At 37.3% G+C, this 22,663-nt stretch overlaps 1 protein-coding gene across 2 annotated transcripts in view; it reads right to left on the bottom strand.

Annotated features, from left to right (window-relative positions):
* Positions 1 to 22,663, bottom strand: part of gw (trinucleotide repeat containing adaptor protein gawky) — a 60,162-nt gene that overhangs the window by 32,210 nt on the left and 5,289 nt on the right. Inside the window, exons 2-15 of one of the 2 annotated variants that reach the window (XM_089084499.1) lie at positions 12,170 to 12,219; positions 11,694 to 11,806; positions 10,925 to 11,105; positions 8,127 to 10,457; positions 7,418 to 7,776; positions 6,887 to 7,214; positions 4,626 to 5,150; positions 4,076 to 4,449; positions 3,664 to 3,861; positions 2,841 to 2,999; positions 1,449 to 1,892; positions 1,044 to 1,364; positions 623 to 849; positions 118 to 496 (exon numbers count right to left, since the gene is read on the bottom strand). In XM_089084499.1, the coding sequence (XP_088940625.1) occupies positions 118 to 496; positions 623 to 849; positions 1,044 to 1,364; positions 1,449 to 1,892; positions 2,841 to 2,999; positions 3,664 to 3,861; positions 4,076 to 4,449; positions 4,626 to 5,150; positions 6,887 to 7,214; positions 7,418 to 7,776; positions 8,127 to 10,457; positions 10,925 to 11,105; positions 11,694 to 11,762 (5,895 nt within the window). In that variant the 5' untranslated portion in view covers positions 11,763 to 11,806; positions 12,170 to 12,219. The remainder of the gene's footprint in view (positions 1 to 117; positions 497 to 622; positions 850 to 1,043; positions 1,365 to 1,448; positions 1,893 to 2,840; positions 3,000 to 3,663; positions 3,862 to 4,075; positions 4,450 to 4,625; positions 5,151 to 6,886; positions 7,215 to 7,417; positions 7,777 to 8,126; positions 10,458 to 10,924; positions 11,106 to 11,693; positions 11,807 to 12,169; positions 12,220 to 22,663) is intronic. The other variant, XM_089084500.1, reaches the window with a different exon arrangement.

The following is a 22,663-nucleotide window of genomic DNA, read 5'->3' as shown; positions in this document are numbered from 1 at the left end:
CTGGAAAAGAAAAAAATCAATAGTTTTAAATCTTGTAAAATTTTACAACACATTTCAGCCATCGATAAAAAATTTGGATAATTAAACAAGAATCTTAAGAAAAATGCGATAAATTACCTTGATTGCTTCGTCGCGAGAGGAATATTTAGTCAGAGCAATTCCATGATTTTGGTAAAGACGGAAATCTTGAACTGGTCCGTGTTGCATACACAGAGTTTTCAAAGTTGAACCATCAATTTGTGGAGTAAGATTCTTTAACAGAAGCCATGTAGACATCCAACCCGAATTACTGACGGTGGATGATTGGAGACCCCATGAACTAGACGATCTACTAACACTTCCTAAACCAGCACCCCAGCCATTGCTTGTATTTGTAGTTCCTTTACTACTCAAACCAGGAGGTGGACCACGCGCTTTGCTCATTGGTGCACCCCAAAGTTCGGAAGTAACAGCAGTGGGTGGAGGAGCGGATTCTCCCCATGTATTCTTGGAAGTGCTGTAAAAAATTAAATTAGAAACATATGTTCTGGAGTAAAAAAATAGTGATAATATATATCTATGATAATGCATGTATATAAAATAGTGATAAATATATCTATGAAAATAAATTTATAATCATTACCTAGTAAATGTACTAGGTGTAGTAGCTGGTGGATTGAATGTCCATGTAGAATTGCTCAAACTCGGGATTGATGTATCAGGATTAGCTGCTTGCGGTGGTGGAGAAGTTTTACTGCTCGATGAAAAAATTGTGTCGGAATCCTTGATAGTAGCCAGGGATAATGGAGAACGCACAACAGAGCCGGGAGTGATGCTAGGATCATCCTCGATGCTTTTTATCTGGGTACCCTAAAATGAAATGAAATATAGGTGGACCCGGATAAGCTTTAAATACTAATACGCTATTTTTAATATATGCTTCAATGATTCACGTGTATTTTTCTAAATATATTTTCTAAATATTTTTATTATAAACGATGTGTTATCTGAATATTCATAATAGAAATTATCAGTAATTATTGACGGTATTGGAAATGGATTACCTTCCATGGCTTTCCTGGTTCAAACTCTGGTACAAGATCTGTATATGCAGCTCCACCTGGTTGCCAATCTTTTCCGTCAGTTGAATCATTGTTACTCGGATCAGGCCAACCGCTATCACCGAGTCGAGAAGACCACGTGCCATCTCCTTGACCTAGCAAGGGATTCATATTCGGACTACTATGTGATTGAGTCAAGCCACCAGGAGTTGCAGGAGGTTTACTCGTAGTTCCGGGAGCTCGAGAAAATTCGTTCGACACCAAATCGCCATCCTTATCAAGCGATGGTAATTTCCATTGATTTAATCTCGACTGTTGTTGACTCTATTAAAAATAAAAATACAAATGCGTATAGATTACAATTGCGGATGTCAAGATTGTATATTTTTCATAAGAACCAATACGCACCACTGGAGGCTCTTTCAATGTTAAATCTGAACTAAAATTGTGCAGAGCTGTCATAGGATCGTGTACGGAAGATTTATAATACTCCGATGCCTGCGACGGAGGAGCTGGATGTTGTTGTTGTTGCTTCATATATGTTGCTTGCTGTACGGCAATTTGATTTTGTAAATTTGTGATCTGCTGCTTGGTCTTCGTAATTTGAACACTGATCTGTAGGGCTGATTGATTGCTTCCCTTCATTGTATTCTGGATAGAGTGTTGTTGATGTAACTGCTGTAAAACTTTAATTTGTTGCAGCAGTTGATTCAATAACATCAAAGTTTGAGGTGCTAGCGGTTGATTCAAGATCTGGTGATTTAAATATCCTTCGTGTACAGCCAGTTGAATTTGCTGTACAAGCATCCGCAATTGCTGTGTACTGGGTTGATTTTGTGATGCACGAGATGTCTGGAAATTAATTTCGGTTATGATAATAACAATTATCTACTGTAATCTCTATCGATCTAATGGAAAAAAATGAATATGTAACTCAAATACATAAATCACATTATATAGTAACATTTTATTTCATCAAAATTTTATTAAGTTTATCTGATACAAAGTTTAATATCGTTACAATTGAAATAAATGTACAATCGAATTTGTATTCATATTTTGATTACATAAATATATAATACATATTCAAAATATAAATTAGAAACTGTTTGATCCATATCGTAGAAACAGTATATGAAAAATAATATAGTCTGCTACATTTTTTAAACATTAACATTACTTGCAAATAAAATGTACATCTAATTAAACCATCATAGGCTAAATAATTCAGAACTACGACTTCAACTTTATAATTAGTAATATAACATTAATAACAAAATAACAATTAACATGCAAGAACAATATTACATCAAATACATGCACTCAGAAGTCAATATTGAAATATAACATGTTAACAGGTACAAGTATAAAAATAGGCTAATATAAAAAAAACCAGAATGTAACTTATTATTTGATAAGCAAATTTTTAATCCTATCATTTTGTGATTTTATTAAAGACTTCCATAATCTAACTTGAAAATACATTCGGTAAATAATTTTACCTTTATTTTATCTCTTATTTTACCCTTATTACACTTATTTTATCTCTTATATTTATTATTTAAATAAAATTTTGGAGAATATAAGAGATATTAATTCTTGATTAATTATTTCTTCCTATAAAAGAAAAAAAAAAAAAAAATAATTTTGTCGAAATGTGCAATCGTGCTTTACGTAAATCGAGCATTTTTTGTATAAAATGTTTTGTATTATCTCGTCGAGTATTTTTTGTAATCAATAAAAAAGTTAACATAAAAAAAAAGAACATAAAATTTGAAATATTTTCAAGTGCTTATTCACCTGATTGAAAGGAGGTTGTGGTGTATTGGTACTTGGCTGTTGCTGCTGTAACGGAACAGCTGTCTGCTGTTGTTGCTGTTGTTGAAGCTTGAGAAGACTAGCACTGGTGACAGAACCACCTACGCCCCCACTGGTTGCCCCACTGGGGACTCCTCCACCCTATGTTAAATACAAATTGTACCCCACACAAATTGTATCCTACTTTCTTCTGCCTTTTCTCATATTAGCTACACGAATTGTACGAACACACACTGTTTCTAATATAAACTGACAGAACTCTTTCCCTAAATATCAATAACTAAGAATTTATATTTTTTTCGTCGTACTCAAATATTTTATTTTTTAAATATTTGAATTTTTATTATTTTTGAATAATGCATATAAAAATGTAAATGGTTGTATTTTCCATAACGTAACAGAAAGTTGGATACATACAAAAAATAGTTGGATACATACAAAAAATAGTTGGATACATACAGAAAATAGTAACTATTCATATCGCATACCCCGCAACTGTAGCGGTTATAATTCATTATTTCCAATTCATCACTTTCAACAATTAGATATTGTTAATTTATTATAAAACGCTCACGAAATGTATGCACGCTCAATCACGCTGTTAAGCAAATTTCAAATTTTAAAAACCATAATGTGCGTTTATCATCAGATATCTTAGCTTCATTTTCAAAATCAACACTCTGTTAATAGAAAATTATACTCAAAAATTTATAACACAAAAATAATGTAACTTAAAATATCATTTAAATTTGCAAAAACTTGTCTCTGTAAAACTGTATCAATTAACAATTTTGACGAAACTTACCGGAGGAAATGACATCTGTTGTCCAACATGATTGAATCGGGGATAGGCTGGTGTAGTAGTCGCTTGATGCGTCGGATCGTAACCCGAGTGTGCCTCATGACGTCTCCACTGATCGACAGGACGTATTTGATTGAGAAGTTCCAATGCCTCTTCTCGGTTCATCTCTCGATTTCTTAATGCTACCTCGACATCCTCTTTCTAAGATAATTATATATTCCACATGTACATTAATAGCAGAATTTAAAACACTTAGAATTATCGGTTTAATATATTTATCAATGAAAATTCAATGTTAAATTATATATCTACTATCGACAATTAAAGATTTATAATAAATTTAAATTTATAAAAATTTATATTTTTATATTAAAATATAAATATGCAATATACATGAAGACCAACAATTTCATACCTTAAATCCTAAATCGCAAAGATAACGGAACTCGCGACTGTTCCAAATAACTTCCTTCGTTAAGGTAGGTTTTGCGGGATGTGCCCAGCTAGGAGTTGGATCCATATCAGAATCTGTCCAGCTACCGGCAGGTCCCATAGGCTTTGGCTTATGCGCAGTTGGACCACCCCAACCTGGATTCAATGGAGGTTCATTCCATGTAGCTGGTGTCTTAGGATCGTCCCAAGATGCAGTATCGTGCGGTCCATCTGTCCACGTCCCATTGCGCCCGCCTGGAGCTCCGGGATGACCCCACATAGGATTACTTACATCTGGTTTCATTCCAGGTTGTCCTGGCATTCTATTCTGAGGCATGCCTGGTGGACATTGCATGCCTGTAATAAAGAGTATATAGAGCGTTAGAACTATTAAATATAAAGATAAAAATTCAAGATAAAAATTACTATATTATGAATCCTTCTAACAATTTTGACATCAATATGATACGAAAGATTCTTTGTATCAATGTGATACAAAGAAAAAAATATTAAAATGTTCCGCAAATGCACACCTCCACGAGCCAAGTTCGGTGCAGGTATATCCTTCCAATGCGAAACCTTACTACCCGGCATAGCACGTTGATTAGCGGCAGGATTTCCCCAAAGGCTAGTACCGTCATCATAATTGGGCACGTTGCGTCGTTGTGTCGGCGGAGAGGGTTCCTCCCAACCGGACGGTTTACCGGGCATAATATCTTTTGGCGGTTGTGCGGCCCATTGATTCATATTCGACGGATTAAGCATCTTTGCTGGTGGTCCGGAGGGATGCTGGTGACTCATCTGATGGTGTGGTGGTCCAGGTGGCTGAGTCCACATAGCGTCTGCATTCGCACCATGCAATCGTCCTGATATGCCACGCGGATCGCCACGCATATCGGCCATTCGCGGATCGCGCGCCATTGGATCCATTACGCGCATATGATCTCGAGGATCCAAAGACATACGGTGATCCCGAGGATCACGCATCTCTCGAGGATCTACAGACCGTAAATCTCTTGGATCTCTATGATCTATTCTAGGATCACCCCAATTGGACCCTGTCGTAATCAACATTTCTTGTAGTCACGATTATCTTTGCGCGATAATCATATCGATTTATAAGTAATATATCAATGTCATTTAAATGATTGAGCGTGACATACATATTTCATTACTATTTATCACAAATAAAAAATATACAATTTATATATTCAAACAATTATGAATATATGAGTAACCACTTATAAATCGATAGTTGATTTTGCATTGTAACCAATTATTAATAAAATTATCAACATAAATTCGTATGTATTAACATTATTCGATAAAAAAGATATATTCTATTATGCGAGATCAAACCAGTTTCTATAGTTTTAAATATATGCAGATGCATAAATGACGACAGAAATAAGAAAAATATGAACAAAGAAATTGTTTACATATTATATCGTCATCAGTCCTATGCTTGGTTTAAAGTGAAAGCATCTAACATAGCACTTCCACATAAAAAGCATACTTCCATATAAATAGCGTAACATTTCCTCAAATAATAATAGCAGAAATTACTTGAAACTGATAACGCTTGCAAAGGCATATATGCAAAATCAGATGAAAATCGCTTGAATTGTCCCCCAGTTTTTATCTTAAAACTTTGTGAATGCCGGAGTGTTTCTATTGAATTCTAACAGGCAAATATATAACATACACTTACACTAAACATAAGCCACAGCTGAATGTGTCAAAAGCATAATAATGTAATTGATTTATTATCTTGCATTACGTTCAACTGCGCAAATACAAGTGTAAGTTTCGACGTATATTTTATAGCCAATTGTTTATTTTAAAATCTGAGAATATGGGACTTTGTTCAGGATATTCTAACATTGATTAAATAATAATTATTATAATTATAATTTACCAATTATAATTTTTTTCTAATAGATATTTACTTTATATTACGCACGCACGCACGCACGCACGCACGCACGCACGCACGCACGCACGCACGCACGCACGCACGCACGCACGCACGCACGCACGCACGCACGCACGCACGCACGCACGCACGCACGCACGCACGCACGCACGCACGCACGCACGCACGCACGCACGCACGCACGCACGCACGCACGCACGCACGCACGCACGCACGCACGCACGCACGCACGCACGCACGCACGCACGCACGCACGCACGCACGCACGCACGCACGCACGCACGCACGCACGCACGCACGCACGCACGCACGCACGCACGCACGCACACACACTGCATACTTTATATATCAAATACATACACAGACTCAAGGAATTTTTTAATTTTAATTCTCTATATATACTTTATATATACTATTATGTTCGCAAAATATTTAAAAATAATTTTTCTTCCAATTTTATAATTTTATAATTTTCTAATGCAGAAGTAATATTAAGAAAAGGAGAAGAGAGAGAAAGAGAGATAGAGAAAAAATGTAAGGAAAACATTACAACTTAAGTATTATTTCCTTGTGCTTAGAAAAGAAAATAAACAAAAATGAAAAGGATATAATATTTGTAATATTGTTTCCTATATTAACTACAGATCTACTATAAATGCATGTTATAGCAAATGAATGAGACTCGGGTTTCTGAACATAGTCACATAAAGGATACGTTAGCAGTTAGCGCTAACAGGCACATTACAAACAGCTAATATAACACTAGAAAAATCAAGGACATTTTTTAATCAAAATCAAGAAATTTGGAAGAACATTTTGCCTATACAGATTTGGCGTCTCCAGCCTTCACAAGCCTACCTCCCCACATACCGGCTTGGTTACCGGCAGCCCCAGTCCACTGGGCAGCACTCGGCTGTGATTGCGTCGGTGCGCCGGTCCACATATTTGATGAATCTGCTGTTTCATCATCTTCGCCCCAAGTGCCACCAATGTTGGTCGCAGGAGTATGACCCCAAGGTGTTTTCGTTTGTTGTTGAGGTGGCGGCTGTCCTCCATTACGCAGATTAGCCTCCCATAGATCGGTACCGTTGTTCACTGGTGGTTTCCATATCGGTACACCGTCTTTGGTCATGCTTGGCTCGGGGGATGTCGGCACGTCCCAGTTTGTGTCTTGATTCACATTTTGCTGCACAATTACGAAATATAAACATTTTATCTAATGAGTAATTGTCAATTTTTTAGCAATTATTTAAAATTTATTGCTGCATACTATTATCTTTTACGAAAAGATTTTTTGAAATTTTTTATCGTGATAAAAGTTAATGAGTGATAAAATTTAATGATTATAGTTTTCAAATGTATAATCATACACATTATTTTTTTACTTACACAGCCCCAACCGTCATGACTGAAAAGTGCTTCTCTCATTGTATTGAGTTGTTCGAGTTGTTGTTTTGTAGACGGATTGTTAGTCGTTGATGTGTTGCCAATGCTTACAGCTCCTTGGGTAGGATTACTGGACTGATTATTGTTTGCGCTTGAACCTGAAGATTGTTGCTGTTGCACGCCACTATTGTTGTTATTTTGCACTGACGGATTTTGCCCAAGACCACCTGGGTTATTAGACTTTCCCTGAGACCATTGGTTATTATTCTGATTCCCTTGAGTAGGATTATTTGATTGAGATGTTGGCGGACCAGATTGTTGATTAGATTGTTGATTGGGATTATTAACTTTACTCACATTACCTAATAGATTAAAAAAAAAAAAAAACAAACAAAATTTAATTATAAATTATAGAGAATAGAATCCAAAAAACATATTCACAGCAATATTTTCTAAATATTGTGTTTTTATAATTTGTCTACACCAAAATATTCATACTCTTGTATTTCAATATTATTGTGCAACATATCAATATCTTGAAAAATCTTGATAAATAAAATAATTTAGTTTTCCAAATTTTAAATATAAATTTTATAGAAAATAATTTCAGATTTAAATATTAACAATTTGTATATGTTTAGATATTTAGATATTTTAAACATGTATGTTAATTCTAAAAATTGTATTCAGCTATGCTATTTTATTCACTTACCCGGATTATTTTGGTTTCCAGGTGGTCCTTGATTTTGATTTTGATTAGGATTTCCAGTAACAGATCGATTGACAGTATTTCCACCCCAATTATTCGGCGCATTAGCACTCCCAGGTGGATTTCCGGGTGTACCACCCCATCCACTCTGATTCGTATTATTATTATTCGGCGTAGTGGCTTGCGTTGTTCCCCAATTGGCAGCTCCTCCGCTGTTTAAGGAACTCTCTCCACCTCCTATCAATCGCAGCCCCATCGGTATACCCCAACGTTGTTTGTAACTTGCAATAGGCTCGTTGTAATTTTCATACAACTCCGAGACACATTTGTTAATTAGGACGTCCAAGATAGATTGTAATCGACGCCGCTTAACTTCGTATTCTTTCTTGTTCGTCTCGTATGTTCTTCGACAGGCAGAAATTAACGCACGCACATGATGCTTTAGGAGGTGACATAACGTAGTCGATATAGAGAAATCTTCGTTGGCGTTGCATATGATGGCATTATCATCATCGTTTTTACGACTTTGGTCGTAATTAAAAGTATCTCGGTGATATTTGCAGATCAACTGAGCGTCATCTTTCGATGTTGTATTAGCCTTGAGCTTGTCAATAGCATAAATTTGCGCGTCTTTAAATTTAGTTGCATCATAACGATGCAAGTCATTCTTATTAAGATCATTTGTATGACTTAGCAACATATATTGGATACATATTTGGTCATTTTGAAGTATATTGAAATATTCCAATCGCATTTCATTGTCGTTCGTGCGACTCTCCGCCCGAGATACAGGTACAACAATTGTTTGGGATGCGACGGTGGCTGATTGGCATGTAAGCGTCATCGTAGGCTTGCAGGTAGTCATTATAGGAATGTTGACAGTCAACTTAACTTGCTTACTGTTGTCAGATTCGTCAAGTCGAGCGGCATGAGATGTTTCAAACTTAACATTACTACACTTATCGCTTAACTTAGACCTAAATACAGACTTAATGGTAGAGTTAGATTCGCGATCGGTAGTGACCAATCCCCTATATCTACTAATCTTAAAACAAGTGTTTAGAGGCTTATTGTTATCCTGAAATAAAAGAGCACCAACAGTATATATTGTTGCTTCGGTACAACTAATACCATCATTTTGAGACCCTAAGATCCTAACATTAGTAGTCATTACACTAGTCTTGTAGCACACAGCGATGTCAACAATGTCTCCGATAACATCTGGATTATTATTATTACTAATATTAATTTCTTCTTCAATACTACCAACGTTACTGTACTCGTTATTATAATATTCATTATAATTATTACCAACGTTGTAATCATTATTTTTACATATTATTAATAGTGGAACACATATGTGTTGCATCAGCTCGGTCACAGTGACATTACATAATGGAGAAATAGAAGATTGTACATATAGTTGTGTGAGATTTTTCAGGAAAGATCGCAAAGTGTGGTCAATTACTTCGTTTCTGGAAACGATAAGCGTAATGGAAGAACTTGCGGCATACATCGCGAAATTCTGAGCGTGAACGGACACCGATATTAGAGCGTTGATATTCAAATGCGATTCCAAGAGGTGTCGTACTATTCGGCGGCTCAGAGAAACTCGGATATCAGAGTTAGAATCATCCAGAATTCTATCGTTTGCAAGCAGTCTAGAGATCTGAGCAAAACTGGTAACTAGGGCGTACTTATCACCTAGTAGTTTCATACTATTCGATGTGGTGGTAGAATCGTCCCTTTTAATACAAAGTACCGGGATAACAGCAGCTATCTTGTCAAAGCCACCACTAAAGAGGAGGTAATGGTTACTGTAACTGGTTGAGCTGAGCAATATCACAGACTTGGAGTTGTTATTACTTACATAACTAAAATTAGCCTTAAATTTATTGTTGTCGCCTAGGTCAAGGCAGGACCCTAGTAAGGAGTAATTGTCATCAGAGTTAGGGAGGCGTAACAACCATTGGGGACTATCAGACTTGGGTATCCTAACTAGGCTAGGTACCCCAACGGTGTAACACACTTCGTCCCTTTCCAAATTTACACATACCCTTATATGTACCCTAATGTATACAGTACTAAAGCTAGTCTTATTATCACTTAATGTCTTACAAGTAGACTTAGAGTTATTGGCGGAGCTGCCCAGCTGCAGACCAAGCAAGCCCGGTGTGTTTTGCTTTCTGTACTTGTGATGATTATGTTCTGCATTCTTGTGATTATTTATTTTATTATTATTATCGCAGATTTGAGGGTGATTTGTTGGGTATTTTGTGGTTGCTGGCGCCACTGACTGGCAGGCCTTACCTATGCCGGTTGAGTTGAACTCACCTGTAATTAAAAAGAGTTACGCGGAGAAAAAATATTAAAAATATTTGAATTTCGATTATAAAAAATTTAAATCTTAAATTACTCTAATCACCTTAAATTACTCTAATCATCAAAGAGTACCTAAATTATATGATTTAATTTGTGCTTAACAAAATGTTTTGTATAATTTGTATATCTATATATAAAAAATTAAGTTTTTAAAAAATTAAGTTTAACTACTCATGCTTTTAATATTCTTCATAAGACAATCATATTTATTAGCTGAGCTTATAATTTTATTCAGCTTTATAAGTTCTCGCGAATCGATACTATCTAATTTTCTAAACAACTGTTGTTGCGTACTAGTATATATAAAATAGAAATATTATAAATAAAAAAATAGAAATATAAATAAAAAAATATCATCATTAAAAAATACTTTACTAAAAGTATTTTTATTTTATTATTCAAGTATTTTATTTACTCACCAGCTTGGTTCAGCAGGACGGTTGAAAAGTCATTGGCGGCGGTAGCTTCGGGATGGCTAATAGGTGCTGCCATCATGCTGCTGTTTGCTATCGATTCGATATCACAGTACCTAATGTGCTCTGATCCTTCCCCTTCCTCCACCCCATCCAGACTGCTTTCCTCTAATACTACTACATCCCCCTGTAACATATAAAAAACAGATAAGTTTACATTTGTTTTTGGACAAAAACACAATTGTAAAAACACAATTTGTTTTTTAAATATTAATTAGTATAAATATTAATAAACAATAAATTACGATAAAATAATACAAAATTAAAATATCGTAATATCGAATGTAAGATCAATGATAAGATAAACTTTAATAGTTATGGTAATCTTAGATAATGATACAGCATTTACAAAAAAGTTATATAAAAAAAGTGATTTAGTAATATCTACATATGTAGATACAGACGTAGATAATTAAATAACAAATAATTTCAGACGATACATAATTTCTAAATAGTTTTTTATCCAACATAGGTATGTTTATCAAGTTATAAAACCGCTTTATTGAAAGTATCGACTATATTTATTAGATTTATTCCTAGAAAAGTTATTAAGTTAGTTATATTTACATATTAAGATAACAATTTATATTGACAAAAGTTTGACATTTCAAACACAAATCATTTCAATACATGCAATAATTCATTTTGAATTCACAAGTGGTATGATATATAAAAAGTTGGTCTAAACGCTTACAATTTACATGTAAATACTCACCATGGAATTTTGTACGAAGGCATTTGTTTCTGTAGAAATCTCATGTGAACTAGAATTGTGTGGAAACATTGGGCTCAGTTCTTCTTTGGCAGGCAATGCATAGAAACCAAGATCTGCATGTAAAATATAAATCTATCAGTAATTTGAAACATTTACAAAAAAGTTGTATTTTATCAATATGGATTTGTTTTTTTTCAATAATGTATCTAAATTTCTTTCATAATTCAAATAATTAAATTTGGTAATGTTAAATTTGATAAAATTTAGAATTAGTAATAATTGCAATTGCTAATACTAATAAAAAACAAACGTTAAAAATCAAAATATCAAGAATCAAATATTATTGTAAATGCATGTATATAAAATATACAATCATATAATTTTTAAAAATAACGTTTCTAGCAATCAACATTTTCAGAAAGAATTAAAGAAAATGAGAGAACCATCACAGAAAATATAAAAAAAATCATTATTACCTCGTAAACTAACGCTATCAGTGCGCTCCTAGCTCCATGCCAGTGGAGATCTAAAAAACATAAAATATATACATTGATATAAATTTCAGAAAATATCATATTTACAAAAGCCTATTCATTTTTAGGCAAAATCTTCTCGATAAAGATTGTCAGCATAAAAATTATGTTGAATGAATCTTTGCAGTTGCCAACAAATTATCTCAATTAGATATCTTGGCAACTGAGATTATGTAAACAGAACTGCTGTTAAAACAAAATTCACTTAGAATTTTCTAGATAATAATACTTTGAAACTCTAAAAAAACATAATTCACAGAAATGTTTTATCTTTAGAGAAATCTCTCTTGGATCAATCCACTTCAAACCTCTCTACTAAAGAATTTATCATTAAAATTGCATTCAGTAAAGCATTTTACATGACAATTATGTGAAAGTAATACAAGTCATCTAATGACAAGCTTGCTCTTCAAAGTAAATAACACAATTTATCTTCAAATAGAAAGAATAAAGCACTAATCTACAGTTAAATTAAAATGTCGATTTCAAGGCACAAAAAATAGAAATCTTTTTGTCCTTATCAATAATTCCAGAAGCAACTCAATTTCCAATGGATTCATTCCAAACACTCGGTCGATGGATTACGGTTCACTGTTACTATCGGAGCACCTCAAAGTAATAAAATGAGAGAGAAACATAAAAGATTCGTTCAAGGTTAAATCCAATTCTCTGCTGCTGCGACCGGCCACAGACCGGAGATCCATTTGACGAAGATCGCGACATCATGGACCCTAACCTAAACGACGTAATTATCATACGGCTCTGCTTATTCGATGTTCGAAGTATCGCTCGCTCGAAATCTTCCGTTTTCCCGCGAGGTTCATTCGAAAGATATGCTTAACTCGATGGCGGTGACGATAACGGCGATGACGATGATGACGATGATGACGATGATGACGATGATGACGATAACGCGGCGACAGGAAGAACCGCTACGACGTATGATCGTATGATCATTTACTAACGCGGCACTATTTATTTAGTTCGTAATGCTACCTCGACGCTCCGTTTTGGCCAAGCCATGCGAAGCGCAGCGAACGTCACACTGATGCGAGCAACGCTCGACCGCGACGCACTTCCCGGAGAACGAGCGGAGCTCGCGAAGGTGCCAAGTGAGAGCAGCACCGACAACAAAGAGAGAAATATATATCATACATCATATATATGTGTATATGTATGTACATATACAGATGCAAAACGATAAAAATGCTAGCACGGAGAACGGAATAGTCGAGAGAAAGAGAAAGAGAAAAAGAGAAAGAGCGAGACACAGGAAAATTTTTTTATCCGCCGAGAAAAAAACATACCTCAAACTGAGCGTTACACATTGCGTCACTGGGACGATTAAAAGACAGCCGATGTCGAATCTTACGTGCTTCCCCCTGTCCGCCCCCCCCTTCCCAATCGCGAGCACATTTGCAAACGAATGTCGGTAGCATCGGCGTAGCCGTATAAATTCCCCCCCCCCCCCAAAAAAAGAAAAAAAAGGTTAGACACGGCAACAGCGACGACGACAATGACGGCGGTGGCGGTGCGCAGGGACGAGGCAAGGAAAGAAAAGGGCCACGCGGGGAGTTCCGTGCGACCCTTTGTCGTACTCAGATGCACGCGGTTTCGATAGACGGCAGCAAGGATAGTGATGGTTTCTTGCGACTTACACTCGGCTCCCGGGCACACGAAGAACGGACTCAGTCTCAGCACGAAGCTACTTCGCTAGAACGCACAGAATAGCGAAGCGTAGGTCCGCTCGCTCGGCTGGTCGTTCCCGCGAGCGACCATCCTCCCCCCGCCGTATACAGTGCGAACGTTGCGCCGCACCGTGCGCGCGATCGGAGCGATCAGCGCGGAGGGCGCAGGGGACGCGAGCAGAGCGGGGCGACGTTCACGGCGTTCGCCTCATCGTCTCTCCCGGCTCCTCCGCTTTCCTTCGCTTGTCGTTTCTCCCGATCGCGCTAAATCGCCGCACGATGAGACGACCTCTTCACGAAATCGTGAACTTTGGTTTCGGCTTATGTCGATCATCGTCGTTCCCGGATTTCTGCCGATTCATCGGCCGATTTTTTAGCATTGGTGCTGTCTCGAACCGCTCCTCACAAGAACATATTGGCGCTACGGACACACACGGTTTCTCCTTTTAAAAATATCCATTCGATGTCTAAGAAGTATAATAAGAAATGACGAAACGCTACGATAATGAAAATAATGTTGATATACTTCGATAAAGTATTTTTAGTAAAGATGACATAAATTGCTTAATGTATTCGCAGATCAAAATCGAAGTTTGCAGTCTAGTTGCCGCTTTATCTTCCACCATATCGATCTTAATCTCTTATCCTTTTACTCCCTCTTCTCTTCTCCACCCTCTCGCCTATTTTACCGTTCTTCTTCCTTTCTCGCTCTCTTGTTCTCTTTCCCTCCTTATTTTGTCCTCCCTCCCTCCTTCCACGATTTCCCCTTCTTTTCCTCCATGTCCTCGCTACTCCCCTCGCCCCCTGCCCTCCTCATCCTCCCATCAATAAGAGAATTCTCATCGTATATCGCGCGCGAATAATCCGTTATGACGACGGACGCCATAAAAATCTCGCGCGAGGTCGCGCGCTTCATTCAAATTTAGCATTACTGTCACCCGTAATTCCGCACCCGCGCGAGCCGCATTATTTCCGTACGGCTTGTCGACTTAAACGGGAAGCCATCCGAGAATAATTTTCCGACGCGTTACCGCTGCAGCATATGACCAAACCCGGACGGATCTCCATTGCGATCGTGATGACGTAAAATAGAACATGTAAACTTACGCCGTAATCTTGAAAGGGTAGAAATGTCCAAAAGTATGAAATGCTTACCACCATGAGCGAGATACCAACACGATCTCTCTCCTCTCTTTCATCCCCCTTCCCAACATCGAAGCATTGAAAACTTATCAAGAATAATAAATCTTCTGTTTACGTCATGTTTGACGTTTTATCAAATTTTTTTTTTCTAAAAAGAAAAGCTGATTTCACGCAGATTTTCGAGATATTCTAAAATTGAAACCGTTAAACGCGTGTTTAATTGGCGAAACGAGCTTCGTATACAGAAATAATGAGCATTCTCCACTACTAGACGTTTAGGAAGAACGTATAAATTGTTTACTGCGGAATGTTCATGTTTTTTTTAAATCATAGGCATCTATTACCGTACTCCAGTTGATCGTTATCTCAAGAAAAGGAGATCTATTCATAAGTCTTCAGAGCCATCGTTTGCCAATGTCTTGACATTTCTATATACAGAATAAAAAATAAATACATTCCTTGTTAAACTTCGCGCGAAACTCATCGGGTGAGTCTTAAAGTCTTGACAAAAGATAGACAAGCGCGCGCGGCACGGTTTCAGCATTGCACTGACATGCGATTGCTAATCGATATACTCATCTACTATCTAATCTAATAATTTACCCAATGGAAACACGCTGCCACGTATTTTTATCGATGGTCGGGGGATATTCTGGGAAAATACCGGATGTGTATCTCTTTAAAATCCTGTGAAGATACCATTATGTAAAAATTCACGCAGCAACCGTACACTCTTCTATTAAAGATTTATTTTTTGTTCCTGCACTGGGTTGCAATTAAAAGTTTCTATCTCGTTTTTGTTAAACTTCATACCTATTTCATTTTAAGTACGAGCGTATACTAGTTCATCGGCCATAAAAAAAACAAAAAAAAAACAAACAAATCGAATGCTGCACATAGCCGAGGCTGGCTTATCGATTAAAAATGGCGGATCGCTCCGACTCCCGAGTGTCTCTAGCGCATCGGAACGCGAAGCGCCGCTATTCGATGCGACTTTGCCGAGCGCGCGCGCGCGCGCGCGCGCACTCGCGTTCGACTCGGCTCTTTCCGTGTAAAGAGGAACATCATCTCGCCTCTCGCGATCCGCGGGGCATTTTCTACGCGCTTTTCCGCGCGTTTCTCTCCCCGCCGTCGCCGACGCGACGGCAACTGCGTTGCATGCGCCGCGAGCGCGTATTTTAAATGTCCCGTACGCGAGTATCAAAAATTATTGATCCACTCGATGCCGCTGCGCGTGTGTGCTGCTGCGTGTACGCGCGCGCAGGTGGTCATTGTGTGTGCTCGCAAGTCAGTGACTCTCAAGAGCGTCGCCGAGAGAATCCATGGCCTTTCAGATCCTTTCGCGAGAATCTTCCAGGGCGCTGGGAAAAATTCTTACGACCTTTCTGTCTGAACTATGTTGATAATTTCAACGCAAAGAGAGATTAATTCTTGGCGCAAAGAGAGAAAAGTCTTGGCTATTATTCCGAGGATCACTTTCGATGCTTCAACTTGAATTTCACTAATGACGAAGCAATCTAATAGGCGTATAATAATTTTATACGGTAAATATTTTTGAATTTCTAATCTCATCGATTCTGAAAAAAAAAAAAAAAAAAAAAAAAAAAAAGCCTGATATAGTTCTTTCCGAAACAAAATGTATCTCGCAAAGGAGAAAATTTTCATAAGTATTTTCATAAGTATTAGGACAGCAAATTCAGCTCGGCCAAGTTCGAACAAGCTTGTAAAAACGTATATACGTCGTCGACGTATGTTTCTGCGATAGCTTATTTTAAAGACTCCCGCATCGGTAGAAATCGGCAAGGAATTTCATGCAAGACAACGACAGACAGACTTGCGCACGGCATCGATTTTTGTCTCGAGATTGAAATTGCCGTCTTCGAAGCATGCGACTTCGTTTGTCGCGGAATTGCGTCGTTCTGAACGATGCAACGGGGAAAATTGAGAACCACGGCATGTGCGCGAGTGCACGTAGGGTGCATGTATATGTAAGTACGTGCGGCGACGAGTAACGCGCGCTATTCTCTCTGGCGCACGTCTGCCCTTCTAGTGCGAGTCGCCGCTATTTTGAATACATCCTAAAGATAACGTAATAATAAAGTAATCATTATTATTGCATTCAAATCACCGGCAAAATCAATTTCTGCAAATTCGTGTCCCCCCGTGACAAAGTAATCTCAAATCAGTTATCTCTCTCCTATTAACTCCCCGATTACATTAAAATAAGTAATTTTATCTCTCATTATTGATCGTATATACCGCCGCTTTCGTAATTCCCGAACCGATCTCCCGAGAGATGTCTTGTTGATCGGGAAATAGCGAAAATTACAACTGCTCGAATTAGCTAATGTAATGCGAAAATGGCACCTACGTCTTTCGATGTATGCGATATCAGTCGCATATGACATATATTTTTGCGCGATATCGAAAGCCTACAAGAGGTTTCTCTAGTTCTCGCCAAGAAATTCGCGGTCTCAATTACAAAGAAAAAAGCTTCTCTATTAAAGGCCGATTAAAATAACACTGTTTGCCGAATGAGGCCACTGTAATAAAAGTTTACTCTCTCCGTATCGAAGGACGCGCCGATAAGAGAGAAAGACGTGGAAAATTGATACCGTTCTTCTTCGTAGGGAAAAAAAGCTTCTAATAGTAGGGCAAACGGTACAGCGGGTTAGCAAAGTGTCTCGTTTATCGGAACATTAAGAAATTATTATCAGCTCGAAAGAACTCATTAACCTCTTTATACATGTATTGTGAAACTTATTTCATAATACATTATCAGCATTTCTCGGAGCGTTATCATAGGAGTATTATTGTTATCATAGGAGTATTGTTGTTTATCGAGTATTATTATTTACGAAATGCATATAGAACTCCCCTACACTCGAATATATTCGACACTTGATGCCTTCGTTTATCTTCGTCTTATCTAACGTCTCTATCTCACTCATTTTCTCTACATGCCAAAATATATAACTTATAAACACGAATTGTAGCTCTCTCTTTTTCTTCTTATACGTTGCGCATGTCGCTGTCTCTGCGGAAATAATTTCAACTTCAAAATCATAGAAAATTCAATTCATTTCAAAATTAATAACAAAACTTTCGTGTCTCGCGAGATTTTTTTTTAAATCTCGAATTTCGTCACACCAACTTTGTAGCCCGAAACGCGTTTGTTCAATCTAGATGACACGGAGTAATTTAACATCCCGGAAAATTATATCCGTCCGGAATTAAAAGCGGGCATACGGTGATTCGTGCGAAAAGCGCGATAAATTTGCGCGCAACAAAATACGATTCGCGTGCGGCAGTTAATTTGCGCGATGACGCTAATTGTATCCATGCTAATTCGATTACGTTAGCGGGGAAGGTCATCAGTGGGCGCGTTCGTGATCAGATGCAACGATTTTACCGGATCAGCGAGCAATGTGATGTCTCTCCGTGTCGAATTGTCGTGAATAACGGCACCCGATTACGAAATATCGTATTTGTCGAATAAAACTGCCAACAAGGATACGCTAATGTTTCTGTAACGCGATTAGGATCCACGGAACGCGAATTATCGTAACTTGATACGCATCAGTCGATTGCTAAATTGCTTCAACTATGTGAAATTTCATACATAATGTTGTGTTTCTTCAGGAAATAAAAGAGATATTTTATTTCGAAAAGTACAGCCTGGATTTGATAATCACAATAGAAATGAAATAAATTTCGAGTTAAAGGGTACTGCGATATAGATTACACTCGTCTCTCAGATTTCCCACGATTTCAAACGCGAAGAAGATTTTACATAAACACGAATTGTAGCTCTCTCTTTTTCTTCTTATACGTTGCGCATGTCGCTGTCTTTGCGGAAATAATTTCAACTTCAAAATCATCTTTTCTTTTTGCTTTAAATTTCAATGACAAAATAACAGTGTTGTTTTAAAAAAAAAGTGTAACCAATGAATTTTAATCACAAAGGAAAAACCTGGTATATTTTTAAACATACCATACAAATTACGCTATGATTATCATTATTGAATCAGTTTAACATACAACGATTACAGACTATGTAAATTATCAAAACATAGCGGCACGAGATATGCATTAATGATCTTGCGTAGTCGCCAATAATTAAGAGTAATCGGATTACTCGTGATCTTCCATACTATTAAACTCGCGATAATCGATAACAGAAATGAAAACTTAATATTGAGAGAGATTGAAAGAGAGAGAGAAAGAGAGAGAGAGAGAGAGAGAGAGAGAGAGAGAGATCAAAATTAATTACGATCGTAGATTATGGGTTTGCAAATACTATGATACGCAACCCTAAAACAAGCTATAAAAACGATTACAAATACAAAAATTTCGCGATCGCGCTGTCATCGCATTTACGCAGAGACGGATTTCATTTGCGAAACAAAGTTTTCGAGCCAACTTCCGTGGGCATCGTGGACGATCAATAAGAGACGCTCAGACGACGAGAACCTCAACCTGTGTGCTCTTCAACCGATAACGAAAGCTAAAACTGACGCTCGCGATATTTTTTTTTCGTAACAAACAACGCGAGGAACCATTTCGAATTTCTCTCTCTCTCTCTCTCTCTCTCTCTCTCTCTCTCTCTCTCTCTCTCTCTCTCTCTCTCTCTCTCTCTCTCTCTCTGCAAGTCAATGTGTTAAATTCATTATACTACAATTATAAAAAATTAATTAACATGACGCGCGAATATGCAAATACGAAGCATGAGCTCCAAATAGACACCTCCATACACGCGCAGTGAAGATACAGTTCCGGGTGTACCATTAAAGTGAAATTCTATTTAAAACACAAACACGATATTTAATGCAAAGCGCAAAAGATAAGAATAAAACGGAGAGTAAAAAAAGATCGTCACGGCTGCTCTCGATTCGTGATGTAATAACGACAAATATTTTACGGACCAGATCGATTCCGATATCTTTTGCTCCACTGAGCATTATCGAATAAGAAAATAATCGACGCGCACAGTCCTGATATTGTCCAACGGCGTAAATGCATTTTCAAGATAAATAGAGGGCGCGAGAAAATCAATTCTCATTGCGACGGGCCGTGTGCATCTTGCACTGATACCGTCGCTGATATATTACTCTCAGCGATCGTATACACGTCGTCCTATTGCCGCGACAGTAAACATAATAAACGACATTTTAACGGGTGTCTCCGCGAGAATTACGTGCGTTACATAACGGGTTTATTTTTATTTTCGAGCGCTCCGAAATGACACGCCAGAACGTCACGCTGTATACTATACTTCCACACACGTGCGCGCGAATAGATGTATGTATGTGTATGGATGTGTGCGCGCATTAGGAAGTGCTTGATAATGCAATGGCATCGGCAAAAGTGCAGTACGCCAGTGATGCAGTTGGCATTTGCGCGAATATCCAGTACTCTTAATTATCGTGTCCGATAAGCGCGAACGAAATTAGATACTCAAACTCGACGGGAGAGAAATTATCTCATATTGCGGAACGAGAGGAAAAGAATGTCCGATGCAACGTGGACCGGCGCGAAGCAAGTCAAAGTTATGTGAAAATTGCACGGAAAATCGGCTTACATTCCGCTCGATCATCGAAAAGGAAGCACATTCCCCCGGCAATTTCGTATTACATTAGTCACGCGCTCGAATGTCGAAATATAACTACAAGTTGAACGCCACGCAGACCGTGATTATAATACATAATTATACAATCGTTATTGTTAAGCTTGTACATTATATTAATAATATTCTATTATAACTATTAAATATTCTTGTATAAATACTTAGTCAAATTCTTCCTAATTAGATAAGTGAAACCATCAATAAACCGATAAACCTTGCGGAAACTTATGCGTCATTCAGATATGGTAATGGGTAATAAATATTGGTAATATATATTAAATATATATGCTCTATCTAGTCTATGTTATCGATTAATATCTACAATTTCGAAAGTCTCGAAATACCGTATACCTGGTTGGTAGTTGAGTGAAAAGTGAGGTGATTTTTCAATGAAATATCAAAGATACTTAAAGATAACAACTTGAAAATATCATTGATATTTTCAAGATATGTGACACCTTTGATGTCCTGTATAACACAACGTGAATCAATGTGTATTTAAAAAAATCAAAACAAAAATACTAAGAATCTTTCACGCATTTGATATCTAGGAATGACACTTCTACATAAAACATCTCACATTTCAAGTAATTACTAGAAAAAGACGATGTTAAGTCAATACCATCAAGTGTAATTGAAAATCTTATTAATTTAATAAGAGATAATTTTTTGAGAACATACGAGAATGTTCTGAGAATGTTATACTAATGTTCTGAAAACAACCGAAAATGTAATGTTATAACAATATTCTTATAATATGCTGACAATATTCAAAAAATGTATTTTTTAAGTTCAAAGATCAGTAGTTTTAGTTTTATTTTTGCGTAGTTTTACTTTTTGCGATACTATGTATGTAATATTATTTCGCAAAAATATTAAGTTTCTGAAATATTTTTGCGCTATATTAAGCAAATTAGCAACAAATTTTTGTATATTTGTTTTTTTGATACGATACGCCTATATATTTTTTTTATTAATGGCAAGCTGTCTTCCCCAACTTTGAATTTCTTGTTAAACGGAACAATAAAATTCGGACTAGAGCAACAAATTAACACATAAATAGCACTAAATTTTCTTAACTAAATGCGAACTCGATTTGTAATGGTGGGGGATTCCAATTTAATAGAGGTGTTGTTAACTCAACATTTTTATTATAAAATTAGAACTGCGGAGATGTCATTATGTATCATATTCGGAATTTTAAAGACTCACAGATACAATATAAATATAAAGTATTAGGGAAAATTACTATCCACCAATAAAAGAACACTTTTATAGAACATTAACAATATTTAATATTTCTTAATTATATATTGAGGTATGTGGATTCCTAAACATTCCCAAAATTTAAGTCTCTATTCCCAATTCCCTATTTTTAACTTCATGTTCCTTATTCCTTGTCCTATTCATTGTTTCTGAGCCTTAAACGATTTCTCGATCTGGTATCTTTCGGACATTAACCGGCCTCGACGAGCAAAATATTGATACCTACCGAAGCATCCCTGGATGCGCGCGACACGCACGATGCATCGTCAGCATCCCTAGATATTCGTACACATATAGACACATGTACATGCATAAACACTCACACACGAGCACGAGTGCACGTCGCACCGGTTCGCGTCCACCTCGCTATATGCACAGTGTTAGCTTGGCAACAAGCAGGCGGACGGTTGCGGGGCAAGGTCGGCTCTCTTTCTCTTTCTCTTTCTCTCTCTCTCTCTCTCTCTCTCTCTCTCTCTCTCTCTCTCTCTCTCCCTCTCTCTGTCTCTCTTCCCCAACTCTATTTTATCCCGGGCATATATTTATTACGAAACTCCTGTATAGTATATCTCGTTCGCGGTGCGCGCGGACGCGTGCTGAACCTGCTCGCGCAGAAAATTACGACTCCACCGACACGTTCGCGGGAACTTGCCGCCGCGTCGTTGAAATCGGGGCGTATTCCGGTATCCCGCAAAAAATGCGCATGGAGCAAATATT

Source organism: Pogonomyrmex barbatus, unplaced genomic scaffold (genome assembly GCF_055798465.1).
Source record: "Pogonomyrmex barbatus isolate J1 unplaced genomic scaffold, ASM5579846v1 scaffold9, whole genome shotgun sequence".
NCBI classification, from domain to species: Eukaryota; Metazoa; Arthropoda; class Insecta; order Hymenoptera; family Formicidae; genus Pogonomyrmex; species Pogonomyrmex barbatus.
Note: the sequence above shows the minus strand (reverse complement) of the source record. Positions and strands in the feature narration are given on the sequence as shown.